Source organism: Notamacropus eugenii, chromosome 1, assembly GCF_028372415.1.
Source record: "Notamacropus eugenii isolate mMacEug1 chromosome 1, mMacEug1.pri_v2, whole genome shotgun sequence".
Taxonomy (NCBI): domain Eukaryota; kingdom Metazoa; phylum Chordata; class Mammalia; order Diprotodontia; family Macropodidae; genus Notamacropus; species Notamacropus eugenii.
In genome coordinates, this window is record NC_092872.1 from 431,614,836 (window position 1) to 431,641,623 (window position 26,788).

Below are 26,788 nucleotides of genomic sequence, written 5' to 3' on the forward strand. Positions count from 1 at the left end.
AATCTGTGACCTTGGTCAAGTCATTTATTCTTGTTAAGCCTCAGTTCCCTGTAATAGTTATACTGCTTCCCTCTCAGACTAGCCCACTTCCCTACACATGTGGAACTGCCTCAACTAGGTCCTCTGTGACCAGGGGCAAGTTACAATTTCTTAGTGCCTCAGGAAACTCGACAAGATGCAGGATCCCACACTTTACTGGTCTGTGCAACGAGAGGGAGTTTCTGAACATGAACTTCCTATACCCAAGAAACCACAGGTCTGATCCATTTAAAAAACAAAACCAAAAAACCAACCCCCCTCCCCCCCCCAATCAGCCTTACTAACTGGCTAATAGGGATGTTATCAGTGAGGAAACATTTTGCAGGTCTTCAGGTGGTTGCAGCCAGTTTACATTGATAGAGACCAGTCTACAGCAGTGAAATCACAGGTTCCATTGGGAGGAAGGTGGGGGGGAGTGATGGATATACTTACTATTGCCGTGCTGTAGAAGTCATAGTTTCCTTCATGTGAATCTTGTTTGAGTTCAGTGGGAGTAGGGTATGAACTTCCTTCTTCTCTGCCTTTTTCATAACCTAACAGAGCACAAGCCAGCTTTAGGCACTGAAGAAGGGGACCACAAAGAGGCTGCCATTTTAAGGAGGAAGTGTTCTATCTTGGTCAGTGACTCTGGACTTCCTGCTTCCAGGCCAGTCCCTCAGCTATTATCCTAGGAAGCATCTTTGGGAGATGTGATCTGGCAACTTCTGTATCTGCTCTAGCCCCGTCTCCTCAGAAGCCATACCTCCTGAAGACCCAGAAAATGCTCTTTTTCTCCATATCTTCCCCTCTCACTGCTTCCCCTACCACACTGAATAAATAAAAATTAAAAAAAACACCCACATAATAAACATACATAGTCCAACAAGCAAATTCTCATATTGGCCATATCAAAAAATACATGTCTCACTTTGGATTTTAAGTCCATAACTTATCTGGTAGGAGGTGGGTGGTATAATTCATATTTGTTCTTCTAGACGTGGTTTCATTCATCAGTCCTAAGGAATTTCAGTTATTTTTATCTGTAATTTTTTTTGTCATTGTGTAAATTGTTAGCTTAATTCTGATCATGTCACTTGGCATCACTTAATAAAAGTTCCCTCCACTTCCTCTGAAACGGTCCATTTCATCATTTAGTATGGCACAATAACATTCCGTTACATTCATAACACCATAATTTGTTTGGGCATTCTCCAATAGGTGAACACCCCTTTAGTTTCTAGTTTGGAGCTCCTATAAATATTATTGGACATATGGGTCCTTTTGCTCTTTCTTTTATCTCTTTGGGGTAGAGATGTAGTAGTGGTATCACATAGGTAGGTTGTGCACTAGATAGAGCGCCAGCCTGATGTTAGGAAGACTCATCTTCTTGGGTTAAAATTTGGTCTGTGACCCTGGGAAAGTTACTTACCCCTGTTTGCCTCAGTTTCCTCATCTGTCAAATGGGCTGGAGAAGGAAAAGGCAAACCACTCCAGTATCTTTGCTAAGAAAACCCCAAATGTGGTCATGAAGAGTTGGACACAACAATAAAAGTGGTATCATTGGGTCAAAGTGTATGCACAGTTTAGTAATATGGGTAACATAGTTCCCAATTGTTTCCAGAATGGTCAGACCAATTCAGAGCTCTGCCAGCAAAATACTAGTGTGCCTGTTTTCTCACAGCCTCTCCAACATTCGTCATTTTCCTCTTTTGTCATCTTTGTGAGTATGATAGATAAGAGGTAGAAGTCTGTAAAAGTAACTTTTTGTTAGTATTTTTTGGTTATTTTTTCGTTAGTACTTATTAGTGATTGTTTCATACTTGATAGCTTCGCTATCCTTTGCAAACTGCCTGCTCACCTCCTTTGATCATTTATCTAAGTGGAGAATGGCTCATAAGTCATAAAATTGAATCAATTTCTTACATATCTTAAATATGACTTTTATCAGAGAAACCTATTACAGTGATTTTTCCTGGTTACCCATTTTCCTTCTCACTTTATATTAGACTTGTTTGTGAAAAACTTTTCAATTTTATAAAAGCAAAATTGTCCATTTTATTTTCAGTGACCCTCTCTCTTACTTGTTTAGCCATAAATATAGCTCTGAAGTCCGTAGATCTGAAAGGTAATTTCTTCCTTGCTCCTTTAGTTTGTTTAGGATGTGATTTTTTTATATCTATGCACCATTTTGAATTTATGCCAGCATGCAGGTGTGAGATATTGGTCTACATACTCAATTTCTGCTAAATTGCCTTTCAGTGGAAAAGAAAGCTCTTGTCAACAAAGTCTTTGGCACTTTGAAATAGTTGCAATGTTTCCAATGGTTCTACGTCAGAAAGAGATATTTTATTAATGGAAACAGCGCAAAAGAAGATATATTACCATCTACTTTGCCACTAAACCCAAAGCACCTTGGGACTGTTTCCTCTGACTTGTAGCTGAAACCTTCCATATGTATTATTTCTCCCATTAGAAATTTAGCTTCTTACTATACCTAATGGGCTATAAAAATGTGCATACCCTTTCTAAGACAACACCACCACTAGGTCTATACCCCAGTGAGATTATAAAAAAGAGAAAAGGATCTACACGTACAAAAATATTTATAGCAGCTCTCTTTGTGGTGCCCAAGAACTGGAAACCGAGGGGATGCCTATCAACTGGGGAATGGTCGTACAAGTTGTGATACATGAATGTAATGAAATACTCTTGTGCTATAAGAAAAGATGAGTGGGAAGATTTCAGAAAAACCTAGATTTACATGAACTGATATAAAGTGAAGTGAGCAGAACCAGGAGAACCTTGTCCACAGTAACAGCAACACTGCGTGATGATCAGCTATGACTGACTTAGCTCTTCTCAGCACTGCTGCAATAATCCAAGACAGTTCCAAAACACTCATGAGGGAAAATGCTCAACAGCCAGAGAAAGAACTGATGGAGTCTGAATGCAGGTCAAATCATACTATTTTCACTTTTTTTTTTTTGATGGTTTTTCCTTTCGTTTTGTTTCTTTTTTCACAACATGAATAATATGGAAATACGTTTTACATGACGCCACATGTATAACCTATATCAAATTGCTTGCTGTTTTAGGGAGGGAGGGAGATTATTAAAATGAATGTTGAAAATTGTCTTTATATGTAATTGGAAAAAATAAAATATTATATACATTTTTAAAAGAAAAGTTTTTTTTTTTAAAGAAAATTAGCTCCTTGAGAGCAGGAACTATCTTCCTATTCTATTGCATCCCCAGAGCTTAGCATAGTGTATTTGCATAAAGTAAGCACTAAATAAATGCCATTTCATTCAGTCATCTTTGTATCCTTACCACTTGGCACAGAGTCTTGCCTATAAGTAGGTGTTTAAAACTTGCTTGTTGAATTGATCTGAGGTAGAAGAAGAGTCATGGGACTTTGTAGAATTTAGATCTGAAAAGTTCCTGGAGGGGAGGGACTGGTGTTTGATTTGTCTTTGAAGCCCTAGAGCCTAGCACAGTGCCTGGTACGGAGAAGGTGTTTAATAGCTGGTTGTTGTATTGGACTAACGCGACCTTTCCAAATCCTTCTAGGTTGTCTATAGCAGAGACTGGGGTTAAGCACAAGAGTTCTGACGGACAGTCATTGTTCTTTCTCCTTTCAAATGCTGTTGGTTAAGCAACAAAAAGGGTCCGTAGGACTAGGGAGAATCTAGGGGAGGTCTGGCTCTACCTTTGTTCTAAAGTGGAAAGTGTCTTAGGGATGAAAGGAAAACTTATGGTGTGTCTTGTGTGTGTGTGTGTGTGTGTGTTTGTAAAACACAAGTGTGGATTTGAAACCAAGATTTAAAGGAGGAAAGGGGACTATTGGGTGGCAGAGAAGGTAGATTCTAGGAGCAGGGGACAAGGGAAGGGAATAAACACCTACTAAATGCCAGGCATTGTTCTAAATGCTTTACTGTATTACCTTATTTGATACTCACAGCAACCCTTCCAGGTATGTGCTGTTATCATCCTCTTTTTAGAGTTGAGGAATCTGAGACAAACAGAAGTTAGTTAAGTGGCTTGACCAGGGTCACATAACTAAGTGTCGGAGGTTGGATTTTAACTCTGGTCTTCCTGACTGCCCAGTGCTCACAGTGCACTGTGCCACCTAGCTGCTCCAAGAGGAAGGGCTGGAAGCTGGGTGAGTATGAAAGGAAGCTCACTCAACTGAATGCTATAGGGTATTGCCAGAGAATGACTCTGCCAGATATATGGACAGCTTCCTCTTCTGTAGTCCATTCCTGTGGGTTTTCCTCTTTGGGGACCCATTTACCTAAAAACCAGGTACCAGTGGGCAGCTGGGACTCTTAGGGCTGTGGGTCTATATGTTAAGGAGAATCTTAGGAGAAGGCAGGCTGAGCTCTGCCTGGTGCCCCTAGCACTCAAGGGGAGTGCTGAGGCCTCTGAAGAATTTTCCCAACAGCCATGTCCAAGTTCCTTTGAGTCAGAACCCATCCCTGTGCAAGGGCTTCATTTTCCTGCACAGAAGAAACATTCATTTTACATCTGTTTCTCACAAAAACAGATCTTGTGCCCTCCAGTCTGTTTTCTGGGTGTTTTTAGTCTAAAATACACTTCCGAAGCTTCTCCTTTTCCTGTTCTTTTTTGCTCTACAAGCCACTGTTCCTGATCTAGACCAGAACCCCAGAAGAGGACAATGCTAGTGAGTAGTAGAGGTGAAAGGGGGGTGAAATATAATGATTGAGGCTCAAAGAGACATTGAAGCTTCAAGCAGTCAGCCAAGTGATCATTTCTTGGCTTGCCAGGCACTGTGCTAGGCATTTAGGGGTACAAAGAGGGATGGACAGAACCTCTCTGAACAATATTAGAGTTAGAAGGGAGCTCTGAATATAGAATGTTAGAGGTAAAAGAGACCACTGAACTTGGAATGTTAGAATTAGAAGGGAGCGTACAATATAGAATGGTAAAGCCAGAAGTTTAAGGATCAGCCAGTTATGTGAAAGGAACATCAAACCAGTGAGAAAACCTCCCTTTTAGTCCACTATCTGAAGTAGTTGGGAAATTTACTTCATCTGGCTGAATTTCAGTTTCCTCATCTGTCAATGGACCCTCTCTGTCCCAGGGCTGTAGAAAAAAGTATTTTGTAAATGGCACAGTACTATGGAAGTTGTTTCCTCTTTTTGTGTAAGGATGGACCCCTATGACATTCTGGTGAAGCCTACAGACTCCCTGTTCAGAAGAATGATTTTTAAATAATCGAAGGAAATGCTAAGTTTCAGTTTGAGATAAGTGAAAATAACGATGTAATTTTTTTCCTTGTAAGGTCACAGATGAGGACCCGTGGACGTCAAGTTAAGAAACCCTGTTCCAGAGAAATGTGGGCTGTATACCTTCAAGGCCATCTGGTCCAACCCTCTAATTTTTCAGATAAAGAAAGGCCTATGTCACAAGAAGTGTCCAAGAGGAGAGGATCCCTGCATCAGGGATAGCAGAGATAACAAACGCTTCTGTCCCTGAGATGGGGATTTCAACCTCCTTCCCTTTGCTCCCTCCCATTCTCATCCCATTCAGACCAGAGACGTCAGGGCTGCACAGCTAACACTGTCCACCAGGGGACACCAAGTCACCAGCTTGGGCTGCCTGGCCAGGTTCTGTCAGGCCAGTACAGGGGATTTTTTCCCTGGAGAAGGGCGCTTTCAGGAGGTGCCTTCTGAAGGGGGATTATCTAAGGGGCACCGGGTCAGGAGCATCACTGTAGCGTCTCTGGCTGTGAGACCTAGGAGGCGGGGCCTCCAGAAGCAGCCACACCTCTGGGCCAGTTTCCACATTTTTTTTCTTTAAATAGGGCTCCAGGCCTATGCTTTAAGCGTGGACAAGCAGGGATTTCAACATCCTTCCTCCTCTTCCTCAGGCTCCAGGATTCGAACCGAGCTAACAGCTCTTTCCCCCCCATTAATTCAGGAGTCCTTCGTTCCCTTCCCCAAAGATCCCTGGACTCAGACATGGGTATCTAGTCGCAGCTCTGTCACTAGCTCTGTGTGTGACTTTGGGCAAGTCATTTCCTTTCTCTGGGCCTCAGTTTCCCCTTCTGTAAAATGAGGAAACTGGCCCATCAGGTGATCGATCCCGAGGGTCACTGCTAGTTGGACCATTCTCTGTATTTATAAGGAGTCCGCGGGAAGCCTCGGGAATGGGAGGGGACCCAGAAGGGTCCTCGTTGGGCGCCCCTTCACCCCTATAGTGCACAAAGCGGGGGGCCCGCGCGGGAGTCCAGAATCCCCCGCATTGAGCCTCTGATGAGTTTTGCAACTTGGCCAGCAGGAAATGCGACGCTGGGTTCCCAGAGAGATAAGAGCACCCCCTCCCCTGGGCCGCCCCGCCCGGCCCGGCCCGGCCCCTTCCCTCCTCGGGTCCTGTCCCTTTCCCGGATGGGACCTTGGGTCCTGAGTCACTCCTTTTCACCACCCTCCCTTACTCCACCCCTGGAACTGGAGCCTCCCCAGCTGGGGAGTTGGGCAAGAGGGAGGCTCTGGGGCTGCTCCCTCCTGGAGAAGGAGGAGTAGGGCGTCCCTCCCCAGCCCCGCCTCCCAACTGGGGGGCGGGACGAGCCTGGGCTCCAGCTAGGCCCTACACCCCAATTCCAGGAACTGCTGCCTCCTCCTCCATCTCACGTCCTGGACCTTAGGTAGGGAACGGGAGCGAGAGTGCAGAACCCTGCTGCTGTCCCCACCAAGGATCAGTAACCAGAGTACCCCCACTGTGCTGGGGAAGGGCCCTCAGGTGGAGGAAGAGCCTGGAACTGCAGTTAGTAAACTGAAGTAGAGGTCCTAATCTTGTTCCCTTTGGCTGTGTAGCACTGGACCAGCTTTCTAGGCCTCAGTTTCCTCAGCTCCAGAATGAAGCAGCTGGACCAGAGCAGGGGTTCTTAACTTACAAAATACACGGAGTACAAGGAAAACCTGTATTTATGTTATGTTAAAATTTAATTATAAATGAAAAGCCAAGTTCATGGACTCTAGGTTAAGAACCCCTGGACTGGATGATAGCTGTTTCCTTGAATTCTTAAAGGTTTTTCCCAGGCTTGTTGATAAGCTATTACAATGGATGACACAGAAATATGTGTATGGGGGAGGGAGTGTCAGCACAGGGGAATGAGAACCTCTTTTGCCTCCAGGTTCAATTCACTTCATTGTTGGGTGCAGCTGCTTTTGGAAAGGAACTGTTTTAAAAAGCACTACCTGTTCATACCTTACAAATAAGAAAATGGATCCCTATAGTGGGGAGTAGTAGAAAGGGTCCTGGATCCCATGTTTGGTAATTCCATTTGTTTCTGTGAGATCTTAGGCTGTGAAATCTCATTTTCCTTCCTAGGCCTTCTTTGCCCCATCTGTCAAATGAAGGGCTTGAGAATCCTAGATGATCTAATGTTAGATGAGCTTTAATATTTCTCCTGCTAAGTGCTCTTACATCCCTAAGAGTCTGTTTTCTAAGTTCCAAGGCCCCTTCTTGCACTGGAATTTGGAGTCTGGGATTTTATCTTCACCAGAGGGTTTAGTAAATCATTCTATATCCACAATCCCGAAGTAGCACCCAAGGGACTCAGAGACCCATCGATTTGTCCCAGGAAACTCTGCCCAGACAAACAAACTATCCTATCCTCCCCAACATTCTGCCTGCAGGTTTCCATTCACCCTTTCCCCCTGAATAGGGGGAGGGGAGGTTCCACTTTTGGTCTAGAGATACTGGCTGCTAGGGAAAGGACTCAGGAGACTGGACCCTCAGAGCTCCCTTCTTCCAAGACAAGCTCCTATTCCCAAAGAGCCAGCCCAGAAAGGGTTAACTTTCTAATGATTTCCCAAGCCATGGTTGAAAGGAGAAGGGTTTTGTGTGCTTTGAAAAAAAAGAAAAGGGGCTGTCTCTCTCTCTTTCTCTCCCTCCACCCCCCTTCTCTTTCTCTGAGTCTCTTGTGCAATTCTTGGGCTACAGTTCCCAGGCCGGAGATGCAGCTGTGGAAGAGGTGGTTAGCTCCAGCAGGCAGTGTGGAAGGGCGGGAGGGTAGGAGGGGAAAAGGGAGGGAGGGTGGGAGGGAGTCATGTTTGTCTAATACACTGGTGCCAAAGGCAGGCTGCCGGCTGCCTGGGAAGGCCTCCCAGCCCCAGACAGAGAGGCGCCTCTGTACACCTGGGGATGTTCAGGTTAAATGACTACACATTCTTCTGCACCCAGCTGATTGAAACATTCACAAACAGGCCGGCTGCGCCAGGCTCCAGATGGGCTGGGGCCCAGCCAAAAGGGAAAAGAGAGAAACAGAGAGATTTCTGAGCAGCTCTGCTCGGGCGGGCTGAGCTGTGTAGGGAGGGTCCGCGGTCCAGGGACCCCCACCTCCACCCCTCCCTCCCAGAATTAGGGGGACTTGTAAAAGACCACACCACATGTATACATACGTATATATACAGACATGCACACAGAGACACGTCATATGTGCATGCACATTTATATCTGCAGGATAGTATAGTGGAAAGAGCACTAGCCCTGAAATGCAAGTCAGAAGTCCTGAGTTTTGATCCCAGCTGGGTGATGCTGGGGTAGTGGCATCTCCTCTCTGGGTCTCAGTTTCCTCATCTACTTTTATAGATGAAGGGGGTAGGGTGGAGTAGATAATATCTAAGAACCCTTTAGATTCCAAAATCCTATTACACTGACCTCTACATGGATATATGTACATGAATATATACATATTGAGACAGTGTTGCCATGTCCATGTATATACATAGACATATATGTATGTATATCTCTATCTACATATATACTTTTACACACATCTGTATGTGTGCATATGTACACCTCTAACAAAAGAACAATGTAGTATAGGAGAGAGGACTGGGATGAAAGTTCAAATCCTGACTGTACCATTTACTAGCTGTCAAACTGTGGACATGTCATTTTTCCTCTCTAGACCTCAGATTTTCCATCTGTTAAAGGAGTGGGTTGGACTTGATGACCCCCAGGTTTCCTTCTAGCTATATGCGACAGTCATTGGCTTTTCATACACTGGAAAGAGACATCTGATAGAGTGAAAAGAACACTGGCCTGAGATTTAGTTCTGGGTTGGAGCACTCAGTTTATCACTTCCTGGCTATGTGACTTTGAGCTATTCACTTTCACTAAACCTCTATCTACCATCTGTAAAATGGGGATAAAATACCTGCACTAATTCTAATAGGGGAACTGAGGAAAATACTTTGCAGACTGTAAAGTACTATAGAAATGTGACCTATGAACCATTATGAGACCATGTAAATACATACAAATATAATCAAAGAATCACATGTACATACATACATCTACCTATACAGATGTCTAGTAGACACATGGTAATATGCATATTCCCATATACTTTTAGGCATATTATAGTTAACAAATCTTTACACACGTGTACAATCACATATCTATCCCATAATAAAACATTCCTAAATATACAAGGGTATACACATCAGGGTTTTTCCTCAGTCTAGGGTCTAGACCAGATCCCTGGTTTTAGGACTTCTCTTTGGGCATTTAGTTTTCTGCCTCCACTCCCTATTTCTTGGCTCTCCCAGCCAAATCCTCCTCCTCCCACATATGAACCCAGTGTGTGCCTGCCCCCAACCCCCTGTCCCTAGCTGGGAGCACTGGCCCCAGGGGTGAAGCCTGGAGACCAGGAAAAGGACCTATCTCTTAACTCCTAGGCAGGTGGTGGCTGGTGCAGCTGAGACCAGTGGGCAGTGGGGTGGCTGACAGGGCAAGGCAGGGGCAGGAAGGAGTCAGCTGCTAGGCTGCATGCCAACTCTGAACAGGCTCACCCTGCCTCCATGGCCCCCACAGGCCTGGCCACCAAGGCCAGATAAAACCACCTCCAGTTTGCTGCACCATCCCCCTTCCCCAACAGACCAAGGCTCTGGGCAGGTGTGTGTGGGATGGGCAGGGCAGGGTAGGGCTGCAGGTGGGAACACCCACCCACCCTTTCCAACCCTCTTGCCCATACTGCAGGTTGAGCTTTTTATTCAGCATCCTCTTGTTCTCATGAGGCTGCTGTACCCCTTTCATGGGGGAGGGGGGCGGGAAGGGAAGGGGCTTTAGAAGAGAACCAGTCCAGCCTCTTCATTTTAGTTAACAAAACTGAGAATTGGCACATAGCAGATTGATGGCAGAATGCTATCACAATGCCAGAGCTGCAAGGGAAATTAGAGATCTAGTACGTCATTCCTTTTACAATTAGAGAAACAGGTTTCCAGTGGAACCTACTTGCCCAAGGCCACTCTGATGATTTTGGCAGACATCAGAGTTGGTTGTAAACTTAGTGATCAGACTGTCCAGGCCAGACCCCTCATTTTACAGATGGGGAAGCCCAGGGAGGCCAAGTTAACTTGCCCAAGGTCACACAGCTGGTGAGCTAAAGAAGCCCAGGTCTCCTGACTCTTCAACCTAGGGCTCTTTCCAGGCTATGTACTAAGGTCCTGCCTCCCCCGACTCTGGACTGTTCCAGGCCAGCTGGGTCATGAGTTGGCTTGGGTAAAAGGGCAGAGCTGAAGTATTATGCTGGGGGGAGGAGGAAAAGGGGAGGGAGGAGGAAAAGGGGAGGGAGGACTTTTAAAGATCCAGGAAGGTTGAGTCTGATAAGGGTTAACATTCAAGGGCTCACAACTCAAGATAGTGTCAAAACCGCAGGCTGTCAATGTCCCCCCTTCTAAGCCCAAGGGACTGATTCTTATTCACCAAGGCTCCATCCCAAAACCAGGCAAGAAGACTCCAATTTATCAATTATTTGTTTAATAACAAAACGCCCCACACACTATTGTAAAAAACAATATTCTCAATAAATCATTGTAATATACAATACAGGCAATTATTTTCTCAGAAATCTGAGAAGCAAAAAACAAATTACATTTTTTTCAAGGAGTGTCTTTAAAAAAATAATAAAAAAGTCTCCCCCGATCACAGAGAAGTCAAGAGTCTCACTGGGGCCCGGAGGTTTCTGGCCCCTAGGGCTGCAGCGACTCCATGCCCCCTAGCCCCGACCGGGCGCTGGGATGGGATGGGCCAGCTCATCCCACGGAGTTCGTGGGAGGTCACTCTCCTATGCAGGACAGCAAGTCTCCCGACAGCCCATTTCCTCACGAGGACGCGAGGGGAATGGGGAAATCTGGGAAACCCACGGGCGCTATTTCCCCTCGCCCCAGCTTCCAGAGTTCCGTGGTGGTCTGACGCACGTTTCAGCGGCACAGTATACGATCATCTGCACCAACGCAGGCAGCCTAAGAGAAAGAGAGGAAGAGGGGAGGTGATGAGTTGGCTGTTCAAATCCCCAAGAACCGCGACAAGCTTCAATGCGCCCCAGCACTGAAAAGAAGGGTCAAATACGTACGATTCGCCCCTTCTAACAGAGCCCGAAGTGAGAGGTACTAAAAAGGACCCCCCCCCCCCCAAACTTCCCAATCAGCCTTTCCCACCACCCACCCAGGGCAGGCGCCTCTTCTACTATGAGCAGAGAGTCCAAAAACCAGGGAAGCGAACTCACCTCGGCCGCGAGAGCACTCATCTCGCCGTTGAGGGTGCTGAGGGGCGCCCGGGCAGGGAGACCCCGGCTCCCGGGGGTGCCGGCGGCCTGAGAGTCCAGCTCCAGCTGCAAGTCCCAGATGTAGTCAATGACGTGCTGCAGGATCTCTACCTTGCTGACCTTGCGGTTCTGGGGCAGCGTAGGCACCAGCTCCTTGAGGCGCGAGTAGCACCCGTTCATGTCGTAGAGCAGCACGTTCACCTGCTGCTCGTCCAACAAAGCAGGGAGCCGGGTGCCAGCCCCGCCGCAGCGCGAGATGGCGACGCTCTGTTCCGACAGGCAGCGCACCACTTCCCCGGCACCTCCAGCCACCTTTCCGGCCTTGAGCGCGCAACTGGGGCCAGCGGCGGTGGAGCTACCACTCGCAACCTTCATGGTTCAGCAGTCGAACAAGGAACCAAGTAAGAGCCGAGACCTGGGTGAGAGCTGGGTCCGCGAGGCGGGGGGGGGGGGAGGAAGGAAAAGTGCGAGGACAACAGGTAAATTTGTAGCAAAGAAAGAAACACGCAATTGTGCAAAGTCCTCGGCCTGATTTCTTATTTATATACCAGTGGGAGCCAGGGAGAGGCGGAGCCAGAACGTTCAAAAGCAGCCAATGATAGACCGGGGGTGGGCCTGCCGCCTTGTTAGGGACACGCCCCCTGTTCCCCACGTGCGGCATAGCGTAAAGGGAGTTAAAGGAGCCAAGGCCCCCACGGGACGGGAATCCGGGGGTTTAGAGAAACTGGGTTGGGGGGGAAGGACTGCAGGAATGTGACAACTTCTTTAAGTGGTTTAGTGACAGCTCAGACAGCCTAGGTGTAACGTCGGGAGTTTCAAGTCTTCCTCTCCTTGGGTGTCTTTGCACCCCTGGATTCGGGGCTTCTCGGTACTGCTGAGGCTAGGCGAGGACCTCAGGCCGAGGGGATTGGGGAGCTGGGAGGGACTGTGTCCATTCCTCCGGCAGAAGCCTCATGCAGCTACTGCCTCGGGGATTCCCTCCAGGGTGTGGGCTTCCCACTGCAGATTCTGGTCCCTCGCACCCCAATCTCTAGCTGCCGACTTCTAAGGTCGCCCCCCGGGGGCTGTCGCCAATCCGTGCATATTCCTTGGCTGTGTTTCCTGAGGGGAATTCTAAGCACCCCGTACCCCAGATCTTGATTGAGGGGTCCCCAGCTTCCACTCCCAGCCAGCCGCTGCCCTCCCTCCCCCTCCTCCAGCTTTCCCCGACCCCCTTGGCGGGCCCAGCCCTGTGTCAGTGTCTAAACAAGCGGCTCAGACCGTTAGACGCCAGTCCCGTGACGTCACCCATTCATAAAACCCGGACGGGCTGTCAGGCTGGCGCCGCGCGGGCGGTCGCCATGGAGACCGCAAACAGGGGCTCGCGCGCCTTTCCCTCTCCCCCGGCCGCTCCAAACACTCACACACTCTCTCCCTGTTAGTCACCTGCAGAAGTGCAAAGGCAGGGGCTCAGCGCGGAGCCAGCCAGTCATTTATCACCTTACCACTCCGGAGTGGAGATTAGCTACATCTCGCACCTGCAGATGTGCCGCTGCCCCGCCGTAGCCCTCCTCCGGCTTCGGCTCTGCTCAGCCCGGCTCAGCCCCGGTCCCCGCCGGCCGCCGCGGCGTGCCCCTAGAGCCCCAGACTTCCCTGCAAAGTTGGGGGGAAGCTGTAAACCACTTCTTCCAGGGCGAGGGGAGGGGGAGAGAAAGGGGCGCAGAAACACTGCTGAATGCCAGCTGGGAGCCCAAGAGCACTGTTCATACCGTGGGCTCCTTTTCCAGTTCTTTGCCCCTACCATATGAGCTATGAATTTTTTTTGTACGTACGGGTCCTTTTCCTCTTTGATCTCTTTGGGGGTAGAAGCAACTCCTAGTTCATAGAAAGGTCCAGAAGGGACCTCAGCACCTAAAGTGTTAGAGCAGATCTCCGCGATCTCTCCATTGTGTCCCTTCTTGGCTGTGATTTTGGGTCTCTTTGGGTCTCAGTTTCGTACCTGTAAAAATGGAAGGGCTGGACTTAGATGACCTCTAAACGCCCTTCTAGCTCTATTGTAAGAAAATTAAAACAATGAAGATTAATTAAAAAGAAATAAAATTTTTTCTCTTGACAGCTCTATAACTATGATTCTTCATTTTGAAAATGTTGGAGACTGAGGCCCTGAAAGGGGAAGTAACCTGAGGTTACAGGTAAAGCCATTTCAGTTCAACAGTATTTATTAAATGCCTACTGTGCGGGGAGTGTTAGATGCTCCATTGTGGAGTACAGATGCCTGACTCTGGATTGTAGAAGGTTACCTTGTGTGGGAAGCCTGTAAGCTTTGGCAAATTCTATGATACTAGAAAATCTGATGGGACGTTCTATAGGAGAAGGTAACACCTATTGCTGTAAGTATAGAGATAGGAATTGGAACAGTGATTTCTTTGGATGGAGGGAGCTCTGGCTTCCCAAAGCACTGTGTGTATCTTCTCTTATGTAGTCTAAGACAGTTTTCTGAGGCACTGAGAGCTTGGGACTTGTCCAGGGTCACACAGCCAATGTCATAATTTGAAACCAGGTCTTTTTGGCTATACATTGTTGAACCAGGAAAGGAGACATTTAGAAAGTAGTATCGGAATTGAGCTTTAAAGGATATTAGGAATTCTAAAAGGCAAGAAGAGTGAGTGCATTCCAGGGATGGGGGACCATCTGTACAAAGACTTGGAGACCAGAAGAGAGTAATGTATAACAAGGGTGGAAAGTTAGGTTGGAAGCCAGGTTGTAAAGGACTTTAAATGCCAAAAAGGAGTTCAACTTTAGAGGTAATAGGGAGCCTCTAGAGTTCATTGAACAAAAGGATGGCATAGAACTGTGCTTTTGGAAAATCACTTTGGCATCTATGTGGAGATGAATTTTTGGTCATAGTAATCCATTAATGCAAGGAAAAACTGTTAATGGCCTTCAGTCCTATGCAGTAGTGGAATGGCAAAAAAAGGGGGGTATAGGATGCTGTAGGTCCTCTAAATGTGAGATGTTTCTCCTGTGATTAATTATTTGGTCTATTAGAAGAACTGAACCTTATAGATGTCAATATTCTTGAAATTACAACAAATAAACCAGAATGTATTTTTCAGCTAAATGACTTACAGGTTCTCATTAGAGAGGACTCAAAGGACAATGCAGAGACACATGATGGATATAATAGGTCACAGAATATTGCCAGTGATGATTTTCACTCAGAAAGTTGTATAGTCAACATCATTGAGAAATGGTGTGACCTCAATGAACTGTGTGACATGGTGGAATGGGGATTGGACATAGACAGTCTGGGCGCAGATGTGGCTCTGCCACAGAGAATCCCTTTGACTTTGAACAAATCCCTTATACTCTCTGGGCCTTGTTTTCCTTGTCTTTATAAAATTCAAGGGGTTGGACTAGATGACCTCAAAGGCCCCTTCCAACTCTAAATCTATGATCCTATTACCCTGAGTGGCATGTAGAGGTTGAGAGATAAGGTCAATGCTACTACCCTGGAAAGAGGCGGGGGAGGTTTAACAAACTGGCTCCTCCATACTTCACCTCACTCCTGCCTCTACTTACCAGACTTCTCCTCACTAGCCTCTCTGCTTACTTGGTGGGTATCTATCCGCTTTCCAGTTTCTTTTTATGTGCATTCTTTCCCCATTTTAGAGTGTAATCTCCTTGAGGGGAAAGGGCTTATTTATTTATATTTGTATTCCTAGTGTTTAGCACTATGACTGCAGCATAGTAAACTCTTAAGAAATTCTCTATCTGTCTTTATCCACTCATGAGGCAACTAGGTGGTGCAGTGGTTAGAGAACTAGACCTACACCCAGGAAGACCTGAGTTCAAATTTGGCCTTAGATGAACAAGCTGTGTGATCCTGACCAAGTCATATAACCTCTGTCTGCCTCAGTTTTTTCCAGCTGTAACATGTGTATCGTAATAACAAGCACCTGTCTCCCAGGGATATTTTGAGGATCAGATGAGATAATAGTTGTAAAGTGCCTGACACACAGTAGTTTCTTCTTCTTCCTCATCTATTTATTTATCTGTCTTTGCACAGGCAGTCCTTCATGTTTGAAATGTACTTCTTCACCTTCAACTCTTTGAATCTCACTTCCTTCAAAGGTCATCCACCTTTTACAGGAATCCCATCCTGATTTCCCTTTCCCCCCTATCCCTTGCCCCCAAAGCTGTTGCCTGCTGCCCCCAAATTACTGTGTATATATATTATATTTGTTCTGCTGGGTCTGTGGTGTTTCTGTCCAATAGGATTTGAGCTCCACAAGGGCAGGGTCTTTTTCTGTCGTTGTATTCTCCCTATGTGGCACAGTGCCTGGCACCATGTAGGCATGTACTAGTTAAGTGAATGAATGAACAAATCTGTAAAATGAGGGGCATGGACTAAATGACCTCTCCTATTCCATCCAGCTCTAACCGATTATTTATGATTCTATGACAGTAAGTACATTGCGCAGGATGAGAAAATGTGGGATGTGGCTGTGCTTCCATGGAGACAAGAGCCACTCCTATGAGACCGTGGATCTACTGAAAAGTATTGAGAGAGATATGCCTGTGCAGAGTGCTGGACCAGACACCAATGTTTAGGTGAGATACACAGACAGCCATTTCACTCGGTGTTACATTACATTAAGTACATTAGGAAAGGGCAAACAAAGTTCTATGTCAGTTAAGCGTTTATGAAGCACCTGCTAGACACTGTGCTCGGCAGCATTGTACATTTGTAGATATTTGTGAAGCCCATATGTACATGTGAAGTACACAGGTAAGGTTATTACCCCCGGAGGGATCAGGAAAGGCTGCTTGGGGGAGGCAGTATTTTACTTGTACTTTTAAAAGATAATTAGGAATTAAAGAGGCAGAGGACAGCCAGGGCAGGAACCCAGATCTACTGGACTCCTAGCCCAAGGTTGTGTTCTTCATGCCTTTTCCCTTCAGTTTGTTTTGTGAGTGTTAATAGGAGAATGCATGTGGCCAGGGACAATATACCTGTAGATTCAGGAGGGGGGAGGGAGGGGGAGAAAATCTAAGACTTATGGAAGTGATTGTAGAAAAGTGAAACCAAATAAATGAACAAAAAAAATAAAATATACCTGTAGAATCTTGATTGATTGGGCCTTGGACCTTTTTCTTCTTAAGGGAGAGGATGAAGGTTCTCACACCTATCTATCTGGGAGGTCCCAAATGGATGCTGTGGGATGGAACAGGGGTGGGGATTTGTTCTTCAGAGTTTGGATTCAGTCAAAGGGCTGAACTTGGGGACCTAGAGGGCCACATGTGGCCTGAGCCCATAAATTCCCTACCCCTGGAGAAGGACTCCAAACGTCATTTTACCCTCAAATCAATTTCCCAGAGCTGCAGCTCCTCTCCTTGAAATCTCTCTCTCTTTCCCTCTCTCTCTCTCTCTCTCTTTCCCTCTCTCTCTCTCTCTCTCTCTCTCTCTCTCTCTCTCTCTCACACACACACACACACACACACACACACACACACACACACACGCTACTGAAATGTTTTGGGAGGACCCAAGACAGCAGAATCTCTTCATCAATTAACGCACAGGCTCATTCTCTGATCACATTTTTACATTCCCTGGTTTTATCTACTGCATTTTGGGGGCATTACAGGGATTTTAAATACAGAGACACTGTTTATCTTTTTGTAGGCTGGGGGCATTTTCGTCTTTCTTCTTGCAGTTGTAGATGATTCAATGTTTTCAACTCTCTCCAGCCTCTGGTTGACCCCAGTGCAAATTTCTTGGCAAAATACGTCAGGGTTAGAAGATGGGGCTGGGGCCTTTGGGGAGGCCTACATGCTCTAGAGCCTCCCCATCCCCAAACTCTGTTCTGGCCAGAAAATCTGAGGGTCTTCCTCACTCAGGCTTATTCTTTTGGGAAGTCAAATAGGCCATGTTTTGCCTCAATACTTACCTAGCCTTAATCACTGAATGGATGTTGCCTCAGATAAGCAGAGAGCTGGGAAGGACCTTAGCTTAAAAAGGCCAGGCTCTCCCATTATATCCTGGGCCATTGCCAATTGTCCTGACCCATGTCTTGCCACTGGACCTGGATGACTCTGGAGGAGAAAGTAAGGCTGATGTCTTTGCACAGCCTGCCTCACTTAAATCTAATTTACTTGCAAGTCAAGATACTACTCTCTTGATGTCGTTGGTTCCCTTTGAGAATGAAGGATGAGTAGCATCAATCCTCAAACTCTACACATACGCCTAAGCTTGGGGATCTCAGGTCATAGAAGAAAGGTGTGGGGGAGGGAAAGGCCACTGGGAACATGAACTGGTATCCTGCGCTTACACCCTGTTTTCCAAGGCTTCTTCTGGTAACAATATTCTGTATTCTAAATTTCAACCTCTAGTCATCACTAGGCTCCAGGAGCAAAGCCTGGGAAAGTGAGTTTTAGCCATGTGTCCACTTTTGGTAAGATATTTTTTCCCATTTTACTAATAAGGCAGACAAAAGTCTGAAGTGTAGAGTGGCACCCCCACATTCACAAAGTCAGCAGAGTAGAACCCAGGACACCTACCTTCTGATGAAGTAGGACCTCTGACCATCATTACTTGATTGCTGGCAGAATATACTGGGGCAACCCGAAGGAACTGAGTCCTTGCCAATAAATGGCCCAGTTACCAGGCAGAGTGAGGCTTTCTTCAGCCACCCCTTCTGTGAGGCTCAAACATTTGCTGGCGTGCCCTTCAGGGTAGTCATTCTTAGGGTGGTATCCTCTTGGGCACTAGACATTTGTCCCACCTGTCCCTCCCCCAAACATGCACATCTTGTAAATATCAGTATTCTTCCAGGGCTGCTCTTCAGCTTCCAGTCATGCAACACCAGGTTCTGAAGAATTAAAAATTTTGAGTCACCCAGAATGCAAAGCAGAAAAGCATAGTGGGCATGAGCAGGCTGCAGGCTATTAGAAGTGAAATGTGCACAGGAAAAACGTGGATAAGGTATTGTTGGAGAATTGTACAGCCAGCAAAAAGGAAAAGCAGACTGATCCTGGCACAAGGAGGTGGAATCACCAATGGACAGCTGACATGCTCCACTGATATCCAGGTAATGTCAAGAAATCTATAGCTCTCCCAACTCAGGCCATTGCCTGTCCTGTCCTCCATGCCTGGAAGGCACCTCAGTCCCTGGGAATGCCTGGTTTCCTTCAAGACTCAACTCAGGCACCATCTTCTACATGAACCCTTGACTGGTTCTCCTGGATACCAGGGCCATCTCTCTCAGATTACACTGAAGTCATTTTGTATATATGTGTTGTATATGCCTGTGTGTCTGTATACATGTACGTGTATGCATGCACACATGTACATGTATGTGTGTGCACTCTGCATGCATACATTGCAGAATAAGAATCCATTTTATATATGTTATCATGGGGCACATAGGCATGCATATCTATGTATGGATGCACACATGCATGTGTACGTGTCTGCATGAATATATATGTGCATATATACATACGTACATGCATACATAGACGTGTGTGCTGTCTCTCTTAATAGAATGTAAGTTTCTTTAGGGGAGGCACTATTTCACTTTATGAATGCATGGTAAATGAATGGAAATGCCTCCCTGAACACACCCCTCCCCTCCCATAGTCAGTCAATAAGTATTAAGTGCTCACTATGTGCTAGGCACTGTTTGGGGATACAAAGAAAGGCGAGAACATGGCCCCCACCTTCAAAGTCATCGCATTCTAATAGAGAAGACAACATGAAAACTCTTTACCTATCACCTGGGCCCTTCCTTACCTTTCCAATCCTTTTACTCTTTTCTCTAAGTGTGTGTATGTATGTATCTTTATATATCCACATATAAAGATATAGACATATATAACGTGTGTATGTGTGTACATGTATGTATATAGAGGAAGCGATAGATGTAGTTAGATAGCTATATAGTTATGCATATACTGTATATATATATATACAGATATATCTATAGAGAGATAGTTGTACACATGTATATATATACATGCAGAGAGAGAGTATTGTACATAGTTGTTTACATGTTGTCTCACAATTAGATTGTGAGCTATTTGAGGGCAGGGATATTGGGGGGGACTTTCTTTGTATCCCCAGTATTTAGCACAGTACTTGGCATGAAGTAAGGGATCAACGTTTGTTGACCAGTCTAGGTCGAAGGTAATTTCAGAGAGAAGGCATGAGCACGATGGATTGGGACAGGTCTTGTCCTGTAGAAGGTGAAGTGAATATGAGTGAAGCCTTGAAGAAGGCCAGGGAAGCCAAGAGGCAGAAGAGAAGAGAGCCTTCCAGGCATGGAGAATGAATGAAGATGAAAAGACATGAAACTGGGAATGGAGTATGGCACTCAAGGAATTGCAAGAAGCTCAGTGTCACTGTATTTTTATATGTGGAGGGGGAATAAAGACTGGAAAATGTAGGAAAGGGTCAGGTTGTGAAAGACTTTAATAATTAAACCTAGGCTTGATTTTCATTTTACCCTGGACATAATCGGGAGCCACTGGAGTGTATTGAGTGAGGTGGGGGCAACACCATCAGAACTTAAGAAGATTGAGAAGAATCACTTTGACAGCCGAATGGAAGATGGATTGGAGTGGGATGAGACCTGAGGTCGGGAGACCAGTTAGAAGGCTCTTGCGGTAGTCCAGGTGAGAGATGACAGGGTCCCATCCCAGAGGACAGCAGCTGTAGGAGTGAGGAGGACATGTTTAAGAAATGTTGTGGAGGTAGAAAAGACAAAACTTGGCAACAGATTAGATATGTAGGGTACGTGTGACAGAGAAGTCAAGGATGGCACCATGTTAGAAGTGTGGGGAACTGAATAGATGGTGAGCTCTTAACAGATGAGGAGAGGGACATTTTCAGTTTGATATGTCAGCAAGTTGAATAGACATCACTAGAAAGAAATTTACAGGAGGACATGAAAAAGAATTGTGTGTTGTTGTACATTCCTACCCTATTCTTTGTGACCTTGGGGGCCATAGCACGCTAACAGTGTCGGGAGTGGGGGGTGTTTCTTGGCAAAGATGCTGGAGTAGTTTGCCATTTCCTTCTCTAAGAGGTTAAATGACTTGCCCTGGGTCACACAGCTAGTAAGTGTTTGAGGCTGGATTTGAACTTGAGTCTTCTTGACCCCACATCCAGCACTCTATCCACTGAGCCACCTAACTACCTAGAGTTGCATAGGGTAGGAATTTGTGGATGTACTATTGATAAGATCATGGATCCTTTGAAGTATTAAGGAACACAAACACTCACAAAATACATATGGATGGATCTCAACCCAATAGCTTTGGTTCCTACTGGGGAGAATATAAAGTCAATGTGGTACATAGCATGAGCACTGTATTTCAGAGTCAGAAAACCTGAGGTTGAGTCTTGGCCCTACTGTGTGACCTCAGGCAAGTAACTACTCTCTGGGCCTCAGTTTCTTCATGAGTTTCTTCATCTGTAGAATGAGTGAATGGAACTAGGTGACTGATAGGATCCTGATCCTGTCTCAAAGATGGATCTTTACAGACTGAAGGGAGACAAAAGGGCCTGCAATACACTTCTTTTACAAATGGGGAAACTGAAGTTCCAAGGTGGAACAGGATTTGCCTAGTGTCACAGGTGGTAAGTGGGAGAGCCGTAAATCAAACCTAAGACTTAAGACTCATTCCAATGGGAGGATTCCTTCAGGATTTGACTCCTGGCTGTCTGAACCCCATTAAGCAATATGTGTGTGTGTGTGTTTAGAAATAGTACTGAACTTGGAGTCAGAATAGACTTAGATTTGAATCATGGTTTCTTCAGCTTATTATCTGTAGGATCTCATTGACCATCAAATTCACCATCTATAAGATGGGGATAAAAATACTTGTATTCCATTCCTCTTAGGGTGGTTTGTCCTGAGGAAAGCCCTTTGTAAATCTTAAAGCATGATAGAAATATGAACTGTTATTCATTGTGGATGGGGGTGCTTACATACCAATGCATGTCAACGTGTGTGCATGGAAGTTGAGGGAAGACCCTATGTTACTTTGGGCATGTGTGTGTAGTATTGGATATTTGTGTGGTTTGGGGAATTTGCATCTTACTTAAAGCCACCAAACTCTCAGCAATCAGTAGTAGGTAGAGAGTACTGTCCCTTCTGCCCCCCATGCTCCATCCCCAATCCACTTTTCTAACAGCCCCTGCTCTTGATAACCCTAGAGGAACTATGTCTTTAAGTCTTTGAAGGGGCCATTCAGTACCCACGTGACTTTCTGTAACACAGCTCTCTACTTCCAGCTGTTCCCCAGATGTGCCAACATTTCTAGGGCAGCACATCTTCTTTCACCCGCCCAGCAGGCGCCTCAAGGCCTGGGGCCAGCTGCTGACCAACAGGGCTTTGGGGAAGAGGCCCCCTGGATCTTATTCAGTGGCCACCAGGGAGTTAGGGGCAGAAACCAGTGGGCAGGCTCTTCTTACAACTTCCCAACCGACACTCACCCTGCTTGGTTGTATATACAGGGTATCCCAGATTTCTTAGTAAAGTTTTAAATTTTAATAACTTAAAACCTAAAACTTCATTCACTGAGACTTCTGGAACACCCTATATATTGGCTGTTCATGTATGTGTGTTGGTTGTGAGTGATGTATGTCTGTGTATTATATACAGTCACCTAGAATCACACTTATTCCCTGACTCCCACAGTCATAGACATCTGCACTCACCCCTTACATAGTTACACACAGAGTCACAGAGAATTAGACTCAGCTCTCACACACATATGGAATATAGTTCACTCCCTCCTCACCTCCCTTCCCCGCCCCCTTCCCCTCGAGTCATGCAGAACTACACTTAACCTCGAATATGCAGTCACACACACTTAACACTCACTAGCCTGGGCCTGGCCCTGATGTTTCTGGAGAGCCTCTGAAGGGACCAGTCATGGCTCACTCTGTCATGCAGGAATTCACTCACTCCCTGTGTGGGAACTTTGAGCTGCAGGATACTCATGGTCTCCAATTCTAATCTGGACCTTGGGATACCTGTGTGAAAGTGTGTGGTGTGTGCGTATGTGTATGAATCCAGGTCCAGGTAAATGCGTTTTGGGCTGGCAGCATGAAGAATTAGACAGAGGGCTGGATAGCAGTTCTACACACCTCCAACACTACCTAGTTGTGTGATTGAGCCTCAGTTTTCTTATTTGTAAAATGGGTCCACTCATACTTTTAAAAACTAGTTCATACAAGGAAATAAAGCATTTATAAACACCTACTATGTGCCAGCCACAATACTAAGATACCCCATCTGATTTTTGTAACACCTCTGGGAGGTGGGTGCTATTATAATCTGCATTTGACAGTTGACAGACAGAAGTTAAGTGACTTGCCCAGGGTCACCGAGCTAGTAAATGTCTGAGGTTAGATCTTTAACTCAGGTTCTGACTCCTGATCCTAGGCTTGGAGTTCTATCCACTGTTAACACCTAGCTGTTTAAGTATGGCTCAAATCAAATTCAGTAGAGGCTTTGCTAACTTTAAGTCTTATCTTCTGTGAAGAGCCTCTTCTGACCCCCTTAATTCGAGCAAATTCCCTCTATCTCATAAAGATATATGGTGGTGGGGGGCTGGCTTGTTTGTACATCAGTTTTTGCATATCTCCCCTATTGGCCTGGGAGCTCCTTGATGGTAAGGGATTGTCTTTTGCCTTTCTTTGCATCCTTAGCTCTTAGCACAGTGCCTGGCACACAGTAAGTGATCAATAGTCTCTATTTGACTTCCTGTGTAAAGTTCAGATGTTATTATACTTTGTAGAGGGTGGTTGGATGTGGAAGTTGTGTTTGGGTGTTGACTAGGTTTTTCGTGTTACCACTGTGTGCCTGTTTGTAATAAGCCCACAGCACCTTCACTGCAGGGTTGTTGTGAGCCTTGGATTATACTGCTAGCTAGAGTACTTGGACAACTTTCAAGTTCTAGATAAATCTCAGTTATTATTATGACTGTGTCCTGTTTATAGACAGTGTCAGTATGTGACTTGTTGGGGATGTGTGTTGGCCTATGTGTGTATTAGAGACCCGTGTGACTTTATAGGGTATGTGTTGGTAGCATAGGCGTAGTATGTGTACATGTTCAGTAATAGCAGGAAAAGAACTTCGAGGATAGCTCCTCCAGCCTTATTTTACGAAGAAAGTGAGGGGTAGAGTGGTTTAAGTGATTTACACAAGGTCACCAGAATCTAGAGCCGGGTCCAGAGCTGAACCTTACAGAACTTTTCACAGCTGCTCAGCTGGATTGTATGTGTTAGTGAATTGGGCCTTTGCATGCAAAGGCACCCCCCTTTCTATTTTAATCTTCTCCCCACCTTGATTTCCCCCCATCTTCACCTCCACTCTACTCCCCTCCCCTTATCAGCCCAGGTGGGTGCAAAGGCAGGCCAGGGATCTGCCCAGTCCTGGGGAACCTAGGCCTGATATCCTTCTCTCCCACCCCAACTTTAAGGCCCACAGCCAGGCCCTCTCTTGCTTCCCCAGCCCCTAGCTGCTCTCCTTACTTCTGGCCTGTGAGGAAAGGGAGCCAAGGCGCCTGGGACCAGAAGCAAACTCCCTCTCCCCCTCCCCCTCCCCTGGCTGTGTGGCCTGGTAACCCCTCTGCAGGCAGTGGCCCCAGCTGTGCAGAGGTATTGTTGGCCGACACAGGAAGTATTGATAGCCTCGGCAGCTGAACAAAGCCAGGGGTAGGTTGGGCTGGGGAGTCCTAGACAGCCGGGCTCCAGCCGGGCCCTCCCTCCCACAAGCCCCTGCACTGATCTCCCATTGTTCTTCTTAGGCCCTCCCTGATGGCCCAGCAGACCAGGCGCAGCCTCTGCTTTCACAAATGGTGAGGGAGTGACCAGATGGATAGCATCCCCCTTCCCAACTCAGCCTTTCCTCCTAGCTCCAGTTCCCTCATTTTCAGCAAATAGGTCATTCAAAACATAGGATGTTTGAGAAGAACCTTAGAACCTAGCAGGCCATTCCTTAGAATATGGAATGGTAGAACTGGGAGTGAGCCTGGAAGCCTCTGGAGCCATGAAAAGGGTGCTGGGCCCCATGGGAGTCAAGAGATCTGGGTTCAAGTTCTGGCCCTCCCTATCACTCACTGTGTTTTCTTGGACAAAGTTACTTCCTTTCCCTGGACTGAGTTTTCCTCTTCCTGTAAAATGACAGGATTGGACTAAGTGGCCCCTCCTAGACCTGCTATTCTGTAATAATTCTCCTTCCCAGAGCACTTTTCCTCCCAGCCTCCTCCACCTCCCACCTGGCTCCCAGCCCCTGGCCTATCCCTCCAGAGCTTCAAGATACAGCCTCCTCCACTGGCCTGATTCACAGGCCTCCCCACACCTGGCTTCCACCTGCCCTGGGGGCTCTAGAAATCTGGGGAACTGGATGATTCTGTAGCTCTCACCAGCACCACCCAAGTCCCTGCCTCAGGCCAGCACCCCTCTGGGACCAGCCCACACCCTCTCCTCCTCCTCTCCCCAACCACCCCCACTATCCCTGCTGTCTCAGGTCACACCTCAGTCTCCTTACACCTTCTCCCCACAGTGCCAACATGCCCCTGTCACCCTGACTTCTCTTCCTTGTTGGCCACAAATATATATACAGACAGATATACATGTGCTCTAAGGCTGGTGGGGAGGGGACGTTGGCCAGTCCCCCTTTACACACGTATCCTGGACTCATACAATGTGAGAGCTGGAGGGTCAGAGATGGAAGGAGCTTATCATCTAGTCCAAGTCATTTGTTTCACAGATAGGGAAACTGAGTCCCAGTGTTGTAGAATTAGTTAGTAGGACAGCTTAGGCTAGAATGTGACCTCCAAAATCCCTGGAGTCAGAAAGACCTGAGTTCAAATGTGGTCTCAGACACTAGTGGTATGACCTTGGGCAAGTCACTTCACAAACCCTGTTTGTCTTATTTCCTCATCTGTAAAATGAGCTGGAGAAGGAAACGGCAAACCACTTCAATATCTTTGCCCAGAAAACCCCAAGAAGTCATGTCACGACTTAAATGACTGAACAGATAACCAAATACCAGCCTTGTGCTCCTTCCACTATCCCACACTGCCTGTGGTGTACACATTTGCACTGAGTGTTCTACTTTTATCAAGAAGGAAAGCTGGGGGTGGGGCTGGGGGGAAGGAGGAGAGAGGAGAGGAGGCCTGAGGGTGAGTGGGTGACATGCCACATCTCTGGGCATGTCGGTGGTAAGCTCCCTTCAGGGAAGTCTCCTGGCCAGGGCTGGAGAGCAGGAGCTTTCTTCATTACCCAATTCTTCCTCACCCAAAAGAGCAGCCAGTCCTACCCTGGCCCAGGGCTGGGGGCGGAGCTGGGCCAAACAGGTGTGCTGAGGGATGGACCTATGCAGCCTTGGGCCAGGCTGGGGGAATGCCAGGGGAAGAGTTTGACCCACTTCCTGAAGGTTACTTAGTCTAACCACCCTTTCTCTGCAGCTCCTCTTCCACCCCTCCTCTTTTATCCGCCCCCCACTCCCTCATGACATCCACTCTTTCTTTTTCCTTCTCTCTCTCCTTCCCTCTCTTCTCTCCTTTCTCCCTCTACTCCTCCCTTATTCTTTCTCTGCTTCTTTCTCCCTTCCTTTTTCTAATTCTACCCGCCTCACTTTGTCTGGCGGGTAAGGGAGCTAATTCAGTTCTCACTTAGCCCCTCAGTCCCAAGGGTTCCTGGAGAGCCAGGTCCTCCTCCAACTTTAGGATTCTTAATTCTGTGCTCTCCCTACTGCTTCAGATTCATTTTTACTGAGACATTGGAGACCTCTGGGAAATGATGCCCTGACCACTGTGAAAGCCCCAGCCCTTGATGGTATTCATACCTGCTTCACCCTTCTCAGGACCCTGATGTGCCCCATCTACTCCTGGGAGTCTGTGATACTGGGCACTCCTAGGCAGCCTCAGGGGTAAGGGAGGAATGTTTTTTTCCCCCCCCAGAGCAATTCCCCCTCTTCTCATGAACATCTGGCCATGAACATCTGGTTGGAGCTATATTCCTGCCTGGGGCCTGGCCCCCTGCACCCATCTGCTGGCCCCATCCCATCTGTCCACACCATTCCCAGGGGCTGTTCCCAGGGTGAGCAGCCCTTGGTGGCTATTCTCAGTCTCCAGCCCCAACCCCCTAGCCTGGGCAGCAGAGAGTGGATGCCCCTCCCGTTCCCACGA

The 26,788-nt window shown here is 46.8% G+C and overlaps 1 protein-coding gene and 1 long non-coding RNA gene across 2 annotated transcripts; one reads left to right on the forward strand and one right to left on the reverse strand.

The window, feature by feature from the left end:
* Positions 1-10,792: 10,792 nt before the first annotated feature.
* On the reverse strand, positions 10,793-12,119 carry ID1 (inhibitor of DNA binding 1). Its single transcript, XM_072631662.1, has 2 exons — positions 11,558-12,119; positions 10,793-11,294 (listed from the first exon to the last, which is right to left on the reverse strand). The coding sequence occupies exons 1-2, from the start codon at positions 11,969-11,971 to the stop codon at positions 11,253-11,255; spliced, it is 456 nt and encodes a 151-aa protein (XP_072487763.1). The 5' UTR covers positions 11,972-12,119; the 3' UTR covers positions 10,793-11,252.
* A 173-nt stretch (positions 12,120-12,292) lies between these two features.
* LOC140519008 (uncharacterized) lies at positions 12,293-25,738 on the forward strand. Its single transcript, XR_011972068.1, has 3 exons — positions 12,293-16,189; positions 18,414-18,669; positions 19,760-25,738. It is a non-coding gene; the product is annotated as an uncharacterized lncRNA (long non-coding RNA).
* The last annotated feature ends 1,050 nt before the right edge of the window (positions 25,739-26,788 follow it).